This window comes from Entelurus aequoreus, linkage group LG07 (assembly GCF_033978785.1).
Source record: "Entelurus aequoreus isolate RoL-2023_Sb linkage group LG07, RoL_Eaeq_v1.1, whole genome shotgun sequence".
Classification (NCBI taxonomy): domain Eukaryota; kingdom Metazoa; phylum Chordata; class Actinopteri; order Syngnathiformes; family Syngnathidae; genus Entelurus; species Entelurus aequoreus.
This window is the reverse complement of record NC_084737.1, coordinates 50365956-50387733: the sequence shown is the minus strand read 5'-3', so window position 1 is coordinate 50387733 and position 21778 is coordinate 50365956. Positions and strand designations below refer to the sequence as shown.

Below are 21778 nucleotides of genomic sequence, written 5' to 3'. Positions count from 1 at the left end.
AGCGCCGGACTAAATAGGAGACTGAGGCAATGTCCACATAAACACAGATACTTAATAAATGCATACTTATCTCTGCGTTTAGGCCTCTTGTCCACACGCAAACAAATACTTTCATCTTTAAAAATGCAGACTTTTGCAAATGCTGGCCAAAGTATAGAGTTCCAAAACTCTCCGCTCAGCGTATGCGTGTACACGACACAAACGGAGACTTGTACAATTCTGATGACGTCACGGTTGTGCGCTGTCATTTCCAAAGTTCAACAACACTTCCTTGCTGGCTTTAAACACACTATAAGAGGACTTACTGTATGTTTGAACGTAAGCATGCTGCTATTTTCATTCAACATGAATAAAAATGACATCAAAATGGGCTTTGCGATGCTCCCACCAGCGCTAATGAGTTAGCTGTTTTGGATATGATCGCTGTGGAACCTCCACCGGAACAACTTTGACAAGCAAGACTTTTTGCTCCGTGTCATAAGAAAGGTGCAACATGATCTTATGTTTTTAGACAGATCATGAAGTTAACTTACGTATGTTGGTTCCATTTTTATAGATGGAGCTGGTGTAGTGGGTAAAAAGCCACCAAGCAACTAAAAAACATGATGTAGCGTCCTCCTTGTAGTGTGTACTGATGTTAAAGACAATATACACTTCATTGCACATGTAATGTATCACTATATCCATAATTAAAGTCTTTATAATTTCACAAGAGTTTTGCAGCGGCACTCAAACGTCCGTGCACCTTAGGCACTTAAACATGCAAAAGTGTTTCCTTGGCTCGTTAGTGCGTGTTGATATTAGAAATAATGTACACTTCACTGCACATGTAGTACATCACCATGTTGCTGAACATGTTATAATTCTATGAGTGTTGGGTTTCAGCAGCACAGGCATGCATTCGCTCTTTAATAATGTTCCCAGGATTCTGTGTACGTGCAGGCTGGTCTTAAAGCTAATGTACATGTCATTGTACGTCTAAAGTATATCAAAATAAACCTATTAGAGGTGTAATACCACTAAGTCAGCTATTACTGCTTTTTCAAGGCTTCTGATTGGACAAAATGTGCATGACAGAAGGTGTATGTGTTTGTGTGTAGACATAGACAGTTTTGAAACTACGCTTGTGTGGATGGAGATTGTTTTAACCCCAAATATGTGTTTTTGAAACTCTCCGTGTTTGTGTAGACATGGCCTGAGACTGCAACCGGGTGCAGGTGTGTCCCGGTTGCCAATCAGGCAGCAGATGTGGATGCCTGTGCATGGAATGAGGAAGCGAATGTGCAAAATAAGGGCACAAGACAGGAGCTAAACAAAAAACACGCAGAGAAAAATCAAACAGAAGTCCTTACCAGTCACTTGACCAAAGCTTTACTCTCACATTTTTGTTTCAGTTTACCAGGATTCATGATCAAACCAAAACTATACTAATAAGAAAGAGGTAAGAAAAGCCCTCACAGAGAATCCAATACTTCAAATTGTTCGCCTACTCATTATACCTTTTGCAGATACACTGTATTTTTTCCATTTACGGTAGAAGAAAAAAATGTGCAGTACCGTATTCAAGTTCCTTCCTGATTGCTCGGCCCTCCCTGAACCATGCACTCAGTCATGAATTCCTTTTTCTTTTGTGCACAAGGCAGCTACTGACTAAAGCAGCAAGAAGAGAAGCACCTCCCTCTCAGCATATTTTGATTCGAGAAAGAGGAGCGAAGAAATAAATACAGTTGAGGGCTGCTACTGTGCTGCTTGACTGATTGTTGTTAGACAGTCCAACTTTGACTCGTTCTTCACAACTGCTGACTAAAAGCAACAACAACTGCAGGTACGTAACTCTGACGTACAGTAGCCTACTACTGCTACTGACTTCAAAAGCGTTCCTCTTTTATTGCATTTGTGTTCCTCAGCTGCTTGGGTCAACGCCCTTTGCCAGCTTAGCCTCTGGTTCAAGTTAAGTCAGGCGAGGAGAGACTCACTTGTTTGAGCAACACTTTTGTGTAGAAAAAGACAATGCATGCTCGTTAGGTTCAGGAAGCTTGTAGTTTAAAAGTATAATGAAGGAATAGCTTGGGGTTCAAAGATATATACTGACATCAATGGAACCTTGTCAAATGCAGACACATTTACGGTGTGTGTAGTTTGTGCTGACTGTCTACATTTACCTGTCCTGCGGTTTTATTTATGCATTCCTGTGCAAGTCTCTGGTTATCCCACATTTTTATTATACATCATTATCATAACAATTGGGTTATCGCCTCCCAACCAGGGGAGACGTTACATTCAAAAGACTTCAATGTGATGACACAAAATGTAGTGTTTATATGTGCAACAGTCAAAGCTGCAGACAATATGACATGTCAAGTTTACTCCACCAAGGACTTTGAATCGTCATTCTGTGTTTTTTTTTCCATCAGCAGGGAACAACAAAAACTGATAAACCAGAAAAGATTGGATTTTGGAAGAACATATTGTATTTTTGGATAGGTGTCGAGGATTGAATCACTTAACAAACTGCAAGTGCATGCTTTATATGCATGAATGCACATTTCTGTATAAATACTCTTGAATTATGGACTGGACTCTCACTATTATGTTAGCTCCACTATGGACTGGACATTCACAATATTATGCTAGACCCACTCGACGTCCATTGCATCCGGTCTCCCCTAGAGGGGGCGAGGGTCACCCACATCTGCGGTCCTCTCCAGGGTTTCTCATAGTCATTCACATTGACATCCCACTGGGTTGTGAGCTTTTCCTTGCCCTTTTGTGGGCTCTGAACCGAGGATGTCATTGTGGCTTGTGCAGCCCTTTGAGACACTTGTGATTTAGGGCTATGTAAATAAACATTGATTGATTGATTGATTGATTGAATTTGCCCATGCTTTTAAATAAAGGCTGAGGTCACACCTAAGTGTGGAGTTGCTTTATAATCGCTCAAATATGGTTAAATAAATAAATAATAATGCAATTGTCAAAACTGAAGGAAATAACATTTTGGTCCATGTCTGAATATTAATAAAGTCAAATAAAAATCAAATTGCAAAATTAAAAACAAATGTGTACTTGTGTTCTACACACAAAATGTCTCATAGGAATAATTATGTATTCAATATATTCTAAAGCCTGGCTATTCTAGTAGTACTGGAAATGTAATTGAACATAATGGGACTGATCTACTAAGATCCAAGCACATGCTCAACAATCTATAAGCTCTGTGTGTACTATTAGTGGGTGTGTTGCTTAATATACAATTAATATTAAGTGCGAAAGTGGTACAACCTGTCCTCTTTAAATGAGATTTTTAGTATACGCCGCTTTGACTTTGGAGACATTCCTTCACTGCACAGTCATGTTATAATGCTCCTCCCTGTGGTGTTTTTCTCCTACCTAATACGGTGTTTTTGATATTTTTTTAAACATGCAGCATACATGTACCACTTTTTCAGGGAATTTTATAAGCAGTCCTGCGGTGCACCTACAACGAGAACCTTAATTTAGGCGTGTTGAAAGCGAGAGTAGGACCACCTAAATGCACGGGCTTACCTTGGCTGAATCCCAGGGGGTCCCACCCAATCAAGGGATACCGATTTAAACTGCTGAATACAATGTTTGGTGTTCATAAATGTCAATCACAGATGGCTCAGCTTTGTGAAGTGATTATGAACTCTCTCTCTTGGCTACGATTTTTTCCCTACTGCTCCAGGCAGGGCACAAACCCAGGTCGCCTGTGTGAAAGGCTTGCGTCCTGACTACTGAGCTAAAAGTATGGGCAATCTCCAAGATCTCCAGCTCTATTCTTGAAGTTAACGGGTTATTTTCTGGCGCATTTAAAAATCAATTAAAATGCTTCAGAAATTAAAACATATCTTATTTGGTATTGTCAAAATGAAAATGGCAAAAATCATATTAAAAGTGAAAAAATTAAATATTTGAACTCACAATTTATAGAACCAGTGGTACTCCTCGTATTCGGCTTATTCGAGTGGAAATGGCGAACATTTCATTGCCAGAACAGCTGAGCTAGTTTCCAGACTTGGCCAACATCGTCTCACAAGATATAGTTTCTCTTTAAATGGCCTTGCAAATATATATCTGCCACCTAATCAACGTTTTGTTCTCCTTCTCTGCTATTCCGATATGGCTACGGCGCAACAACCGCTTCCTGCTAAATTGAAACTTGTGAATGGATACTCACTTTGGAATGACAAGTGAGTATCCAGTCACAGTCTCGTTAACATCAGGCTACTTAGATAGGCTACTAGTGTGTGTGACAATCATTGGTACTTTAACTTTAACTTTAACTACTGTCAACAACTTGTGATCTGATTGGCTATCGCAACTGTCTATCAACTGTGTGTGTTCTCAAATTCATCCGCTAACAGTCCCGATGAGTATCCAATCACAGGACGCGTAAATGTCACGTTCAATGTGAGGCCATCTAGAAGGCCTTACTGACAACAAGTTGTGATCTGATTGGCTATCGCAACTGTCTATCAACTGTATGTGCCCGTTCAATTACATTGCACGGACGCCGACATTGTTGATTCTGAAGGCCCCGGGCATATTTGGTACAGCATGGCAACATAAGCTAGCTGAATTCTGATTGGATACAAACTAAAACTAAAAACAACAGCACTGGAAGGAGCATAATATGACATGAAGAGAATATGAATACTTTTCGATATTTAGGGAAAGTAAATAAAAAAATAATTGTATCTTTAGTTATGATCATGATTTTTGGTTATGTTAGGCTAGCAGAGAAGGCCTTGCTGGCCCTGATGGCACACCACTGCTATACGTTTGTATATACAATAGACCAGTGATTCTCAAACTGTGGTACACATACCACTAGTGATACACGGGCTCTATGTAGTGGTGCGCCAAAGAATCACTTAAATAAATATTGAAACAGAGTGTTACTGTTCAAACTGTGTGTAATGTTACAATGGCCAAATTATTAAATATACTTGTTAAATAAGACCTCAGCCTTGTTTTGAATGAATACTTAGGCCTACTACGCTACTGTATTTTAATGTTGGTCACCATGGTGGTACTTGGAGAGCTAAGTGTTTTTTGAGGTGGTACCTGGTAAAAGAAAAAATAGTTTGACAACCACTGCAATATACAATTAGTTGACATGAAGCCTGTATAATTGTAATGTTAATCATTAATGTAAATTATTCAGAGATGTTCATATCATCCATATACTGTATATGTTTAAAGGCTTTAATAACCACCCCACGCCCCACTCACAAAAAAATGATTTCAAATGAATGTGGAAACGTCACTCCATTCTTTGTGGCAACTACTTGCTTTCTTAAAATGAAAGGATTTGTAGTGCATGTCAGAGTTCGGACTGTCAAAGTTTTCGGGTTAATGCATGCGATTAATCACATACATTTATCACATCAATATTTTGGCTGCACAAGCTTTTACCTTAATCGTGGATTACTGCTGTACCTGAAATGTGGCGCAGGTTGTTGTATGGTCAGTGAATGCATGCGTCAGTGCAAAGACGAGCGAATAGACTCCGACTGGTGTGCTCGCTGGCAAATTTTGCTTCAAAATACACCCAGATGGCACTTTAAATAAATGTACATGAAATTAGCAGATATTGCAGCAAATAATTATCTTATCATTGAAGCGCAAGTTTAATATAGAATCTAAACATAAAACCCACAAAAGAACGCTACTAATGCATCGACAACAAACAGTGGAAGACAAATGACTACCAATGGCAGTCCTTCTCAAATAGTGGGGCGGGCTCCCCAGGTGGTGCTCAATGCGACCTCGGGGAACATGCTCTTTTTGCCGTACCAGAATATGATAAATATGATGAAGCGTATGCAGCACTTGGCTTCACTGTAACCACGGTGGGAGACGGGGAAAGACCAGTGTGTTGTTTCCTTTATTGTTAATAAGCGTACAATGTTATCCAGAGGTATAGTTGTAACAATTTTATCGACTAATTATACTATTTATAGTCCCGGTGGAAAATGGGGGGTGCAAAATCTTTTCCTCTTCCTAGTGGGGGCATAACAGAAAATATTTGAGAAGCACTGACCTATGGCAATGTTGTCAACAAAAGTGTCATACATCATTTAAGCAACACTTTTGTATCAACTGTGGTTAATCTCACAAAAAAAATAAACGTTGAGTTATAACTACAAACCCCGTTTCCATATGAGTTGGGAAATTGTGTTAGATGTAAATATAAATGGAATACAATGATTTGCAAATCATTTTCAACCCATATTCAGTTGAATATGCTCCAAAGACAACATATTTGATGTTCAAACTGATAAACATTTTTTTTTGCAAATAATTATTAACTTTAGAATTTGATGTCAGCAACACGTGACAAAGAAGTTGGGAAAGGTGGCAATAAATACTGATAAAGTTGAGGAATGCTCATCAAACACTTATTTGGAACATCCACAGGTGAACAGGCAAATTGGGAACAGGTGCGTGCCATGATTGGGTATAAAAGTAGATTCCATAAAATGCTCAGTCATTCACAAACAAGGATGGGGCGAGAGTCACCACTTTGTCAACAAATGCGTGAGCAAATTGTTGAACAGTTTAAGAAAAACCTTTCTCAACCAGCTATTGCAAGGAATTTAGGGATTTCACCATCTACGGTCCGTAATATCATCAAAGGGTTCAGAGAATCTGGAGAAATCACTGCATGTAAGCAGCTAAGCCCGTGACCTTCGATCCCTCAGGCTGTACTGCATCAACAAGCGACATCAGTGTGTAAAGGATATCACCACAGGGGCTCAGGAACACTTCAGAAACCCACTGTCAGTAACTACAGTTGGTCGCTACATCTGTAAGTGCAAGTTAAAACTCTCCTATGCAAGGCGAAAACCGTTTATTAACAACACCCAGAAACGCCGTCGGCTTCGCTGGGCCTGAGCTCATCTAAGATGGACTGAGACAAAGTGGAAAAGTGTTCTGTGGTCTGATGAGTCCACATGTCAAATTGTTTTTGGAGACTGTGGACGTTGTGTCCTCCGGACCAAAGAGGAAAAGAACCATCCAGATTGTTATAGGCGCAAAGTTGAAAAGCCAGCATCTGTGATGGTATGGGGGTGTATTAGTGCCCAAGGCATGGGTAACTTACACATCTGTGAAGGCGCCATTCATGCTGAAAGGTACATACAGGTTTTGGAGCAACATATGTTGCCATCCAAGCAACGTTACCATGGACGCCCCTGCTTATTTCAGCAAGACAATGCCAAGCCACATGTTACATCAACGTGGCTTCATAGTAAAAGAGTGCGGGTACTAGACTGGCCTGCCTGTAGTCCAGACCTGTCTCCCATTGAAAATGTGTGGCGCATTATGAAGCCTAAAATACCTCAACGGAGACCCCCGGACTGTTGAACAACTTAAGCTGTACATCAAGCAAGAATTGGAAAGAATTCCACCTGAGAAGCTTAAAAAATGTGTCTCCTCAGTTCCCAAACGTTTACTGAGTGTTGTTAAAAGGAAAGGCCATGTAACACAGTGGTGAAAATGCCGTTTCCCAACTACTTTGGCACGTGTTGCAGCCATGAAATTCTAAGTTAATTATTATTTGCAAAAAAAAAAAAAAAATTTATGAGTTTCAACATCAATATGTTGTCTTTGTAGTGCATTCAATTGAATATGGGTTGAAAAGGATTTGCAAATCATTGTATTCCGTTTATATTTACATCTATCAAAATTTCCCAACTCATAGGGAAACGGGGTTTGTATATATATATATATATATATATATATATATATATATATATATATATATATATATATATATATATATATATATATATATATATATATATATATATATATATATATATATACTGTATATATGTACATATACATACTGTATATGTATACATATATGTATATATATACTGTGTGTGTAAATATATATATATATATATATATATATATATATATATATATAATGTGTGTGATCTGTGTACAATTTTGCTTTAAGTACTATAGATAACACATATATGTACACTATCGTTCAAAAGTTTGGGGTCACATTGAAATGTCCTTATTTTTGAAGGAAAAGTACTGTACTTTTCAATGAAGATAACTTTAAACTAGTCTTAACTTTAAAGAAATACACTCTATACATTGCTAATGTGGTAAATAACTATTCTAGCTGCAAATGTCTGTTTTTTGGTGCAATATCTACATAGGTGTATAGAGGCCCATTTCCAGCAACTATCACTCCAGTGTTCTAATGGTACAATGTGTTTGCTCATTGGCTCAGAAGGCTAATTGATTATTAGAAAACCCTTGTATATATATATATGTATATATATATATATATATATATATATATATATATATATATACAGTATATATATATATATATATATATATATATATATATATATATATATATATATATATATATATATATATATATATATATATATATATATATATATATATATGCCCTGCGATGAGGTGGCGACTTGTCCAGGGTGTACCCCGCCTTCCGCCCGATTGTAGCTGAGATAGGCTCCAGCGCCCCCCGCAACCCCGAAGGGAATAAGCGGTAGAAAATGGATGGATATATATATATATATATATATATATATATATATATATATATATATATATATATATATATATATATATATATATATATATATATATATATATATATATTTCCGCTCACTCATCTTTGCTCTTATGCATCGACCTGATCACTAATCATATACTGTAACAAAAACTATGCTGTTTTTTAAAGATTTAAAATTATTGTTTAATCGTCTGCGTTAATATGTTAACTTTGACAGCCTGTTATGGAAAAAACAGAAATAGCAACTAAACCAAGATGTCCAGACTAAGCAGATACTTTTCCTTTTTGGTGCATTTCAGAAAGATGAATTTCGGAGGAGGAAACCAGTGTGGACGTTGTAAGGACACAGTTTACTTTGCAGAGGAGATACTGTGTCACGGTCAGAGATTCCACAAGTCCTGCTTCCTGTGCAGTAAGTAGACTGCTTCCTGTCTAACTAATTGTTTACCGTCACAAAAAAAAATCCACTTCAGTATATAGTCAGGAGCATTCCAGGGCACGTACAAGGTTAATGCACAATCTATCCAAAAAGACTATAATATATTTCCACAAACACATTTGAAAATGCACAAATGAGACGCATAGCAGCTATTTCAAAGGCTATGTGACCCACTATAATGCAGTATTGACCAACGTCCCCCTTGTGTCTTGTTGTATTATTGCAGCCACAAATGGGGTTTGGGGACGTGGGTCATTAAGGCGTTGTTTTTAAGTCTGCAAAGTACTTTGTGTTGGATTTATTTTATGTATGAAAGCGCTTTACAAATAAGTTTGATTCAATTTGAAAATAAATGAATTGAAACACTTTAGTAGATGTGGGTTCCAATTAGGTTATTTGTGCATTCTTCCAATGTAATTTAGACAAAACACATTCCAAACCCACACTAATGAGCTCAAAGATGGCGTGTATACCAACACATAAATGCAAAACAATGTTTCTCTTCTCACGTTTGCATCTGTTCAGTGGTGTGTGCAAAGCGCTTAGACAGCACCATTGTTGCTGTTCATCAGGAAGAAATCTACTGCAAGGCATGTTACCGCAAGAAGTACGGACCAAAGGGATACGGTTATGGCGTTGGAGCAGGAACCCTCAACATGGACAAGGGGGAGGGTCAGGGTATCACCCATGAAAAGTGAGTATACCACACAAAGTGCTGTGCTTTCTCTGATTTCAAACTTTTTAGTCACATGTTGCTCTCAGACCTAGTCCTCATCGTCCAACCACCAACCCGAATCCGTCAAAGATGGCTCAGAAATTTGGAGGTTCTGAGAAGTGCCCTCGCTGTGGCAAGGCTGTCTACGCAGCTGAGAAAGTGATAGGGGCTGGCAGTGTAAGTAAGAATGCACGTAGGCCAGCTTGCAAACAATAAAATATGATAACATAGTTATTGTTTTGTGTCTATTTGTAGTCGTGGCACAAGACTGGTTGTTTCCGCTGTGCCTCGTGTGGGAAGGGCCTTGAGTCAACCACACTTGCTGACAAGGACGGAGAAATCTACTGCAAAGGTAACACATTCTTAAAGGCCTACTGAAAAGACATTTTTTTTATTTAAACGGGGATAGCAGATCCATTCTATGTGTCATACTTGATCATTTCGCGATATTGCCATATTTTTGCTGAAAGGATTTAGTAGAGAACATCGACGATAAAGTTCGCAACTTTTGGTCGCTGATAAAAAAAAAGCATTGCCTGTACCGGAAGTAGCGTGACGTCACAGGTTGAAAGGCTCCTCAAATTTCCCCATTGTTTACACCAGCAGCGTGAGCGATTCGAACAGAGAAAGCGACGATTACCCCATTAATTTGAGCGAGGATGAAAGATTTGTGGATGAGGAACGTGAGAGTGAAGGACTAGAGTGCAGTGCAGGACGTATGTTTTTTCGCTCTGACCGTAACTTAGGTACAAGGTCTCATTGGATTCCACACTCTCTCCTTTTTCTATTGTGGATCACGGATTTGTATTTTAAACCACCTCGGATACTATATCCTCTTGAAAATGAGAGTCGAGAACGCGAAATGGACATTCACAGTGACTTTTATCTCCACGACAATACATCAGTGAAGCACTTTAGCTATGGAGCTAACGTGATAGCATCGGGCTTAAATGCAGATAGAAACAAAAGAAATAAACCTCTGACTGGAAGGATAGACAGAAAATCAACAATACTATTAAACCATGGACCTGTAACTACACGGTTAATGCTTTCCAGCCTGGCGAAGCTTAACAATGCTGTTGCTAACGACCCCATTGAAGCTAACTTAGCTATGGGACCTCACAGAGCTATGCTAAAAACATTAGCTATCCACCTACGCCAGCCAGCCCTCATCTGCTCATCAACACCCGTGCTCACTTGCGTTCCAGCGATCGACGGAGCGATGAAGGACTTCACCCGATCACCGATGCGGTCGGCGGCTAGCGTCGGATAATGCGTCTGCTATCCATCTCAAAGTCCTCCTGGTTGTGTTGCTGTAGTCCACCGCTAATACACCGATCCCACCTACAGCTTTCTTCTTTGCAGTCTTCATTGTTCATTAAACAAATTGCAAAAGATTCACCAACACAGATGTCCAGAATACTGTGGAATTTTGAGATGAAAACAGAGCTTTTTGTATTGGATTCAATGGGGTCCGAATACTTCAGTTTCAATGATTGACGTCACGCGCATACGTCATCATACATAGACGTTTTCAACCGGAAGTTTAGCGGGAAATTTAAAATTGCACTTTATAAGTTAAACCGGCCGTATTGGCATGTGGTGCAATGTTAAGATTTCATCATTGATATATAAACTATCAGACTGCGTGGTCGGTAGTAGTGGGTTTCAGTAGGCCTTTAACTGTTAATGTGCCCATGTGATAGTTTTAATGTTTTAACGGTGGCACAGGGGTCAGCGCATGTGCCTCACAATACGAAGGTCCTGAGTGGTCCTGAGTTCAATCCCGGGCTCGGGATCTTTCTGTGTGGATATGCATGTTCTCCCCGTGACTGCGTGGGTTCCCTCCGGGTACTCCAGCTTCCTCCCACCTACAAAGACATGCATCTGGGGATAGGTTGATTGTCAACACTAAATGGTCCCTAGTGTGTGAATGTTGTCTGTCTATCTGTGTTGGCCCTACGATGAGGTGGCTACTTGTCCAGGGTGTTCCCCGCCTTCCGCCCGAATGCAGCTGAGATAAGCTCCAGCACCCCCCGCGACCCCGAAAGGGACAAGCGGTAGAAAATGGATGTATGGATGGACTGTAATAAAATAATTAATTTTTGTAATTTATAAGAAAATAATCTGAGGCACTCTAGAGGATAACAATTAAAATGCTTTTACTAGTACTTGGCTAGTCTAATAAAAACATGCCAAATTTTGTCATTTGAAACCACGTTTTATACCTCATTGGTGCAACAAACCTGAGTGCATTTTTGGTCTTCGTAACTATTTCCTTGGGTGAAACTATTGGTATTCATTGTTTTTTTTAATGAAAAAACATAAGTCTGTATTCTAGCCAATAGCCCGGGAATTGCACTTTTTAGAGGAATTTGGTATATCATTCTTTCTTTTTTGTATGCATTCTAACTTGTAAATGACAGCAAGCAAGAGTCAGCTAACAATGGAAGTAATGGAATTTGCTCTATTTTGCCTACAATGCACCATAAAAAAACATCCAAAACCTCTGTACACGCTGTAAGTATATATTTAATGTAATAACAGGCACATTCATAATAATATTTAATATATATGTATTTTGGTCATTTTAAGCATACGGCGCCGCATTATTTCACTGGCGCATCAAAACGTTCGCTATTTCCTTCAACATCAACAACTACCACTAATCATGGCAGACTTCATGAGGGACACCATGATGATCCAGAACCTTAAATTTGATTTTTTAGTTGGAATATAAGGATGACGATCTACAACTTTTTCATGTTTTTTTGGAAGTTGGGCACAATAGATGACTCCCATTAGCTTCATTGTTTTAGCCACGTCGTACTTGATGTATATTACAAATTAAAATGCATAAAAAAAGAGACATATATGTTCTTGTCTCTCATAAAGATTGTGAATGATGGACAAAAGTACAGTACACATAAATGTTATAATACATAAACTATTATTTGAAGATATAATAATATTACAATTATTATAAATAATAATAGAAATACGTGTTAACAAATGTTTAATCTACGATGCACTGACTGCAGTAAGAGAACTGCAAACTTACATTTTATTTAGGTTTCTAACACTTGTTTTTTAATACCAAAATACCAAGTTTAGACATGCATTCACATAAAACAAACACATTTCTGTGTCACATTTAACAAAAAAATTTGCATTTGAGTAAAAATATTATTGATTCTTTGACATCTTTCAAATATCACAAAAAACAAGTAAAACATGATAACGAATTGCATGTCAAATCTCTGATATAAGCCCCAATACAAGATTCCCTGCAGCGTATTGACTGTCATCCAATAAGCACTTAAGCACCAAATCTTTTCCTGCATTTTTTTGGAGTCGATTACAAAAGGTAAACATGATAGACTATACTGTAGGCAGCGTCGCCTTCATGCACGGGCTTTCCTGGATGTAAGTATTAAATCATTATCGCTGCATTATATTTACATACAAGCAGGGATTAAATTTGCATTTAATCCCTTTTCAAAATAAAAGTTACAATTTTTTTTTTTTTGTTGAAAGAAATAACAGATTTAAAACAATGAAACAAAATACTTTTTAAAGTTGGCATTGCATAGTTTAATGGGGAACTGCACTTTTTAAATTTTATTTTGCCTATCATTCACAATCCCAATGTGAGACAAGAACGCATGCATTCTAATTTGTAATATATGGCAAGAACAATGTGGCTAAAAATGAAGCTGTTGGGAGTCATCTATTGCACACATAAAGCCCTCTAAAAACATTTAAAAAATACTACATTTACATGTTGTGATCTGAATAATAATATTAGCGATATTATTATAAGCCCTAACTCAGAGGAACTACTTTTAGCGACACCATGATCACAGAGAGGTACTGTAACTGTGACGATCTGTCACATCAGGTGTCACATGTTCTGTTTCCTTACTTTCTGTGTTAACATCCTGGTCAGTGCCCTTATTTTAGTTCCACTTCCTGTCTGTGTCACTGAGTGCTTTTTCCCCACACCTGTCGCTGATTGGCAGCCTGGCCACATCTGGTCTTGGTTGCCAATTAGGCTTCTATTTATGCTTGCCCTGTCCCACAGTCAGGGCTCGAGGATTGATTTATGTTAAAGACTTTATTTTATTTTAATACAAACGTCGTACTCCTGTCTTCTGCATCTTGGGGTCACAATTACCGCAGCCATGATATTTTGTAACAGTAACTAGCTTTTGCAACTATTGACATACTGACCCGGTGAGCTACTACTCTGAGTTGGTAAAAGTTTAATCTTGATTATAAATGATGCCTCTCAAATGCATAGTACATTGACATTCAACTTAGACTCAGAGACCACGAGAAAAACACGAAAATACACTTGTTTGCACCCACTTTTTTTTTTTTTTTTTTACCTGTGTGAGGACAATGATTAATTCTTTATCTAAACGGGAAGATATAAACATACCACCAGTCGGCATCCCAATGAGAGCAGACATTGTACAGTAAGTGATTGTTTTATTATGTTTGTAGCTTCTATTTCTTTAGCACTTAGCAATTGTGCTACTTACTGAATCTGCTCATCACTCAGCTTCTAAAACTTGTAGCCCATCCTCCGTATATTCAGGCTAAAAAATATAAGGTTCTGGATCATCATGTGTACCAAAGTAGTCGATTTTGTCTCTCATGAAGTCTGTTGTAATGCGTCTGTGAAACTACTACGGTTCTGTAAAATGACCAAAATACATAAATATTACATGTTATTATGAATGTAACTGTTACTACATTACATATATACTTACAGTGGGTATATAAAACGTTGATTGAGGTGTCTTAGACCCGGAGAGCGGTGCAGCTTGGCTCAGATGGTAAAGCGTTGTACCACAAACCTGAGGGTTTCTGGTTTGAAACAAAGTTTCTGCCATCTTAGTCACTGCTGATGTGTCCTCGGGCAAGACACTTCACCCACTTTGCTCCAAAAACCACCCACACTAACATAAATGTAGCTTAAATGTAGATAATGGGTTTCTCAATGTAAAGCGCTTTGAGTTACTAGAGAAAAAGCACTATATAAATATATTTCACTTCACAAAACCTCCCTTGCTAGCTGACTTTTGCTAGCTTTTAATTACAAGTTAGAATGCATAAAAAATAGAAAAGTGTGTGCTTCACAGTGCTGGTCTCACATAAGGATTGTGAATGACGGACAAATTCCCATTTAAGGTTTCCCTCTTATGTCCTGGTTGGGGATCGAACCATGTCAGCTAAAAGGAAATAATGAAAATTAGGTTAATGCGGTACCAGGAATTGCAAACACGTCAGCTGCTATTTGCATTTTAGGCAACAACATAACTACCTTTGAGTGACAAAACAAGACTCCTCTTGTTTGGATTTTTTTATTTATTCAGTCATGGTAACATCGGCAAGAAGGCAGCTCCAGAAAGTTTGTGGGCGTCCTACAGAAACAAACTTCAGCCTGAGTGGCTGTTTATTTCCCTAGTACTAGAGTTTGACTTGTCTCCTTCCATTAAAAAATGTTACTTTATTTATGTACGTTAAAAAGTAGAGGGACCAAAAACTGATTTTTAAAAGAGACATGTTCCCTTCTTCCCCAAATTACGTCCATGCACATACAAAGTCTCCAAGGCAGATGCTACCAACAAACATGTCCGCAGCTGAGATAGACTCCAGCACCCCCCGCGACCCCGTAAGGGACAAACGGTAGAAAATAGATGAATGGATTATTCAATTGACTGTGTTTTGACCTCAATTTAATATTCTTTTCACCACTAAGTGCCACTAAAAACAAATCAAAACCCCACTTTAAAAGCATAAATCTGTCATAAGATTAGTAGCATTGTTCTCTGAGTAATTTCACTTGATCAAGCCTTTTTTGAAACATTCTACACTACAATATTATAGAATTATGCAATAGAGGCACTGGAGCCTATCTCAGCTGCATTCGGGCGGAAGGCTGGGTGCACCCTGGACAAGTCGCCATCTCATCACAGGGCCAACACAGATAGACAGACAACATTCACCCTCACATTCACACACTAGGGCCAATTTAGTGTTGCCAATCAACCTATCCCCAGGTGCATGTCTTTGGAGGTGGGAGGAAGCCGGAGTACCCGGAGGGAACCCACGCAGTCACGGGGAGAACATGCAAACTCCACACAGAAAGAAAAAGGGACTAACGGTAGAAAATGGATGGATGGATGGACGTAATATGCTTTCTGCTATTATTGGATCAGATCCATATTGGTATCAGCCAATACTCAGGGCTCCAATATCAGTATTGTATCGAAAGTGAAACAGTTGTATTGGGACACCCCTATAAAATACTGGGGTTATCTTTATAAATTCAAGTGTGAATAGTCTGATTTATTTTTTTTATTACCGTTCGAAGCACTGCTCTATTTACACTTTTCTGGATTTGTGTTGAATATTTGTGAAACAGTCTTTTATAAGACCTGGTTAGAAGTGACCTATGATGATTTTCATATTTTCTGACTTTCCAAATCTTATAATGTTGGTCACTGGTCATAAACTGTAAAATAAATCAAAGCGCATAATCAAAAGGTTCGTGCATTTGGCCGTGAGTGTGCACACATTTATGGATGTCTCTGAACGCCTGGTTTTGGGGTCTTTTTTTTTAACAGTGGGCCATTTATTACATCACAGATTGGCAGATGTACTTTTGTGGGCATAGTCCTGCAGTCACCCGTGTTATTCCTCCTCGTTTCATGCCCTCCCGCCAGCTCTGATGTCTATAAAATAAATACTTCTGTGTTTATTTGGCCACAACATTTTACCCAGGACTGTTTTGTCAACATGGGCCAGTAAGAAATCGGATTAGCCACTAGACTTCTGTGATTAAGACCATTGTGACATTAATACTTTTATATGAGGAAACAAAAGTTAAGTTAGAATAAAATATTATTTTCATCTAATTGTGGCACTCACATTACACACAACAACATCGACATGCAACATTCAGTGAGATAAATGCACATGATTGCAGCTTTTTTTTTCTTTTTTTTTTTTGACGTGGCAATTTTGGAAAAGGTGGAGTATGGAGGGTTTCAAATGCAATCTGAAGAGAATGCCTCCTTGAATCCTTGAACTGTTTGCAGACATACTCGGTAATTAGTTTATATATGTTACCGTGGAACAAAATGTACACATTATCGTCATCCGTTTTAATAAGGCAGCCGTGTAATTAACTCGAGGGCAGCAGAGGGCGCCATAGTACAGTGACTGCTAACGCAGGGCAACTGTAGAAAACGTCACAAAAGTCAGCTCAGTGACCCACTACACTACCAGTAGGCCACAGTACACAAAAACTACAAGGAAACAAAATCTTGCAGATTTTGATTTCTAATATTTGTTCAAAGGAGAGAACTGGTTATGCACTTTTGGTTGCACTATGATATGCAATTGCTTCACAGTAATCACATGTGTTCAGCCTCACTGCACCTCTGACCTTTAAACATGCACTTTTTTCTATTGATGTGGCAAACTGGGGTATACATTCTATTTTACTGTGCATTAATAATTTAAATGTACTATGTGGTTTCATGTGAAATGTAAAAGAACGAACTCCACTAATAATGACAGCAGCATATTTTATGAAATTTGTGTTTTTTTTAATACTGCCTTTATGGTCTACAGGGTGCTACGCCAAGAACTTTGGTCCAAAAGGATACGGCTATGGATCTGGGGCAGGAGTCCTGTCACTCACTCAGTAGACAGCCACGACTGAATATATAATTTGAATAATGTTTGAATCTAATCAATGCTCAACGCTAAAAGTATATAATACAAGTGTATCAGGTACCCCTTTTTTTAAAATAAAAATCTCAAATACATTGTTCCTGTTTTCATGTAGTATACCATACCATGCCAACTTTATTTATAAACCCCTTTCACCTTTCACAACAAACAGATGAAAACAAAGGGCTGTACACCAAAATACGTAAAACTAGAGGAAAGCACTAAAATCAAAAAACAAACATGCATTAAAATATAGTTTGTAAGCAAAATTAAAAACACATGTTCAGAATTGGAAGAAATATAATAAGAAACAGTGAGTCAGAATTGCGAAGAATAAAATAAGATTCAAAGTCCCGTGCTGGGTTAAAAGCTAGTGAAAAAAGTGGGTTTTAAGATACCAAGTAACAATCCCAGCACATTGCCTGAAAAATGTCCACTCTTCTCTGTCACAACACGGATTATGGGAGGTACAACTGTAGGAATAGCAGCTCTTTTAATGCCAATACTCGCTGCTTTCTTAGCCTTATTGACCAGCCTTCCCTATTTGATAACTTTGCTCGATGTACATGTTGAATCTAATGAGACAGGAACATGCCGATCAGAATGGACAAAATTTTTTTTAAAGTCCTCCTTTCTGCTGGAAAAGGAAAATGCTGTACAATACTGTTGCTGTATTATAAAATACAGGTGATGCATTAATGGGAGTGCTGGCTGTACGTTATCCACCTACCTACTCTGTTATATTCATAATGTATTTCTGTAGTGTAGTTGTCTGTATTATATTGTATTGTTCTTAAAACAATATTTCTTATCTAAAAGTTTGTTTTTATTTTTAAAAGGCATGCTAAAATTGTGCTATTTTGTGAGAGCCAAGCAGCGATTAAATTCAAATCAATGAAAATACGAATATTCCGAGTTACAAGCTTGGGCGTGGAACACAATTTGCTCCTAGGTTGAGGTACAACTGTAAAATTATTTTTAAATGGACTCTGAAAGGCACAGACTGCCAGTGAAGTGAGGCTAGAACTGCTTGAATAGTCCTGTGTTACGTACGGCGGGGGAAGGAGACGACACAACAGCAGGAATCAGTTCAATAGGTTTATTGAAACTGATGATGTACTGGGGTGTGTATGCTACTAAAAGTGTATGGTGCAAGATGATGTGAAGTTTTAGCAATGTAAATGTTACTAGAGGGTGTCGTACGTGCGTGTTGGATGAATCGTTCAGAAGTCCAGAGGGGCAAGGCAAGAAAGAAGTCCGTGGGCAAGCGAGAGGTCGGGGGCTGGAGAGAAGTGTCAGAGCGGGGGTCGAGGATCGAGGGAAGCAGTCCAAAGTCCGGTAGGAAGTCCACAGAAGTGAGGCGCACAGCCCGATCGGTGGAGACGGAGGGAACACTGCGGGAAACACAGAGAAAATAAGAAACGGGCAGAGTGAAAAGCACAGAGAGCAGGTACGAGGAGGGAAGCCAGAGACGGAATGCTTACTACTAGGAGTGAGCTACGTTCCGGCACTGGATCTTCAGGTCCGCTGGTCTTTATGTCGTCTGCCCTCATCAGATCCAGGTGCGCAAATTGTTGATTGCCTGCAGCCGTGCAGGCGTGTGGCCACGATGCGGGAAGAACGAGCAGGGGCGTGTACCGGGGCGCCGCTTGCTGCAGATGGCATGAGGGATTGCGCATGAGGGATTGCGCATGCGTCATGACATTCTGGGCCCTCATGTAACAAGCTTGCATACGCACAAAAACCTGCCATACACACTTTTTTACAGGAAAGGTGAGCTGTACCAAGACTGACGTTGACATTGGAAATGTGCGTGTTATGTGTACAGGAGGAGGAGACGGCACAGACAACAAAAACGTCGTATTTAGCTCTATGTTTTATTTATATATAAATATAATATACATAAATAATACATTAAGTGTGAAACTAACCCAAATGTCTGTGGTGTGTGACTATGTGTGGTGATTAGCTGTTGAGTGTTACCGGTAGTGTTGAGCGAGAGGCGGAAGATCAAGAGGGACAAGGCAGAGCTCGGAGGTCCGTGAGCAGGCAGGAAGTTGGGGGCTATAGCGAGGCGTCGAAGGTCCGTGTCCAGGCGGGAGGTCGAGATCCAAGAGGCAGTCCGGGAAGCAGAGGGAACACAGGGAGGCGAGACACACTGCTCGTAATGCGGTAACGGAGGGAGGCTGCTGGATCGACAAGAAAACACGAGACAAATCAACACGGAGGGGGAGAAGCACAGAGAGAGAGTATGCATAGAGCTAGACAGGTTTGACTTACTGTACAGGACAGGTAGCTACGTTCTGGTGCGGGATAGCAGGTTGTGCAGGCTTATTAAAATAGGTCCCCTGATCAGCCACAGGTGTGCTGATTGCTGGCGATTGATTGCAGCCGCTTGCCTGACGCGGTCCTGGAAGAGCGCTCAGCGCAGCGCACACATTAATGTGCAATGGCGTGCGCCCGGGCCGTGAAAGTGCGCTGCCTAAGGGCAACTCCATACCCGCCGTACGCAGGTTACGACAATCTGGGGATACTTTATCGACACACAGATGTGATGCTGGGTAACAGTTCACACAAAAAAGTGCCAACTTTTACTCCTCAGACTGATTGATGTGCCCACCAGAGTATATAAACAATTAGGGTCCAAATACCATCATTTCAGTTTTTTCCTTATTGAAGCTGAAAAATGTAGGGCCATCCAAGCTTTAATGTCGTCAAGACGTGTAAGAAGTGGCTGCACCAAGAAGGCATATTTCCTCTTTAAACTAAAAAAAATTGGCTGTCATCACCATAACAATGGAACGAGATTATCATAAATTATTTTGGATCGGGAGTATGTAAAGGAAGAAAAGCTGTGGTCCTAATTTTGAGCTCTGTGGGACCCCGCATAAGAGAGGAGCAACATAGGATTCTACACCAGTAACATTTACACAGAATGTCCTGATTGCCAGATAGGACTTGAACCAATTTAAAGCAGTGCCACAGATGCCCATATGGCACTGTCTGTTGCCAACTAAGATATTATGGTTGTCTCTACCAAAGGCTGTTGTTATATCAAGCAAGACCAGAATTGCATGATCACCTGAATCAGTTGCTAAAAACCCCATATTGAAGCCGATCTCAGGACTATGGGGGGCTTTAAACCCCGACTGAAACACCTCTTGAATATTATGGTCCTCTAAAAAAGTGCCTAATTGGGTAGAAACAATCTTCTTCAATGTCATTAAGAGGAAATAACCTGCAGTTGGTTTGTTGTCTTTCAGCTTTTCCTGTCACAGGTCGCCACAGTGGGTCAATCACATGATTTTATTGGTTTAGTTTTTACACCAGTTCACCTTCGTGACGCATCCCTGACATCTAATCAAGATTGGGACCAGCACTGTACGGCGTCAAGATTCAGTCTGACAATTGAACCCGGGTCGCTTGCACAAAAAGCAGCAGCATCATACCAGTACAACACAGCAAAAATGATGCTTCCATTGTTTCCAAAATTCATCAGCCTTTCCATGGCTACTATGACAAATATGCAAATAGTTGCTGTGAAGGCTGGGAGAGTAAACGTTGAGGGTGACATCATGCAATCAAGTTTGAAGAAATAACGCCCATTGATAGTAAACATTATTCTCATAGCATGTTGCTGACACATCACACTGGCGTGACCACATAAGGTACAATAATAGAACATATTTCAAAAGGTGTGGGAATTAAAGTTTAGCTCCGCCCAAGAAGCTGTTTCCCATTAGAAGCCACGTTAAGAATGTGAGGCAGGACAAGAATGTTGATGCCATAATCAAGCTTGTTATGTTACTTTATGTTACTATGCAATACTGTACATGAAAAGTCAGGGTTTGTTTAAGAAAACCTGCCAAAGAGGAGGTTAGGTTCACAGTTACCATGGTAACTGACTCCGAGTTTGACCTACTTTATTTCTGGCACTAAAAACTCAGACTTTCCCTCATCTCAGGGTTTACGTTTATCAACTTTTTTTGGAATACTTTGATGAAGACGCAAACTGAGTCATTTTGTTTTTTAAAAACTAGACTGTCCTGATACTAGTCTACCTCTGGCGGACAACACATACATTCTTCCTTTTTGGTTCAGGTGAATTGGCAACCTTTTTGTGAAACACATTACTACCACCTTGATGACAGCAGTGGAACACTGTCCACTGAGATGTATGACACTTTGTTCTGCCAGTTTTTTAAAAAGCTTCTATTAAATGCAGACTGATTATCTTCTATGCAGAATACACATTTTACTTCATACAGGAGTTATT

The 21778-nt window shown here is 39.3% G+C and overlaps 1 protein-coding gene across 1 annotated transcript; it reads left to right on the top strand.

The window, feature by feature from the left end:
• Positions 1–1629: 1629 nt before the first annotated feature.
• On the top strand, positions 1630–17586 carry csrp1a (cysteine and glycine-rich protein 1a). The gene is made up of 6 exons (XM_062052122.1): positions 1630–1825; positions 8896–9008; positions 9561–9729; positions 9798–9927; positions 10006–10102; positions 17401–17586. The coding sequence occupies exons 2-6, from the start codon at positions 8900–8902 to the stop codon at positions 17475–17477; spliced, it is 582 nt and encodes a 193-aa protein (XP_061908106.1). The 5' UTR covers positions 1630–1825; positions 8896–8899; the 3' UTR covers positions 17478–17586.
• Positions 17587–21778: the final 4192 nt, after the last annotated feature.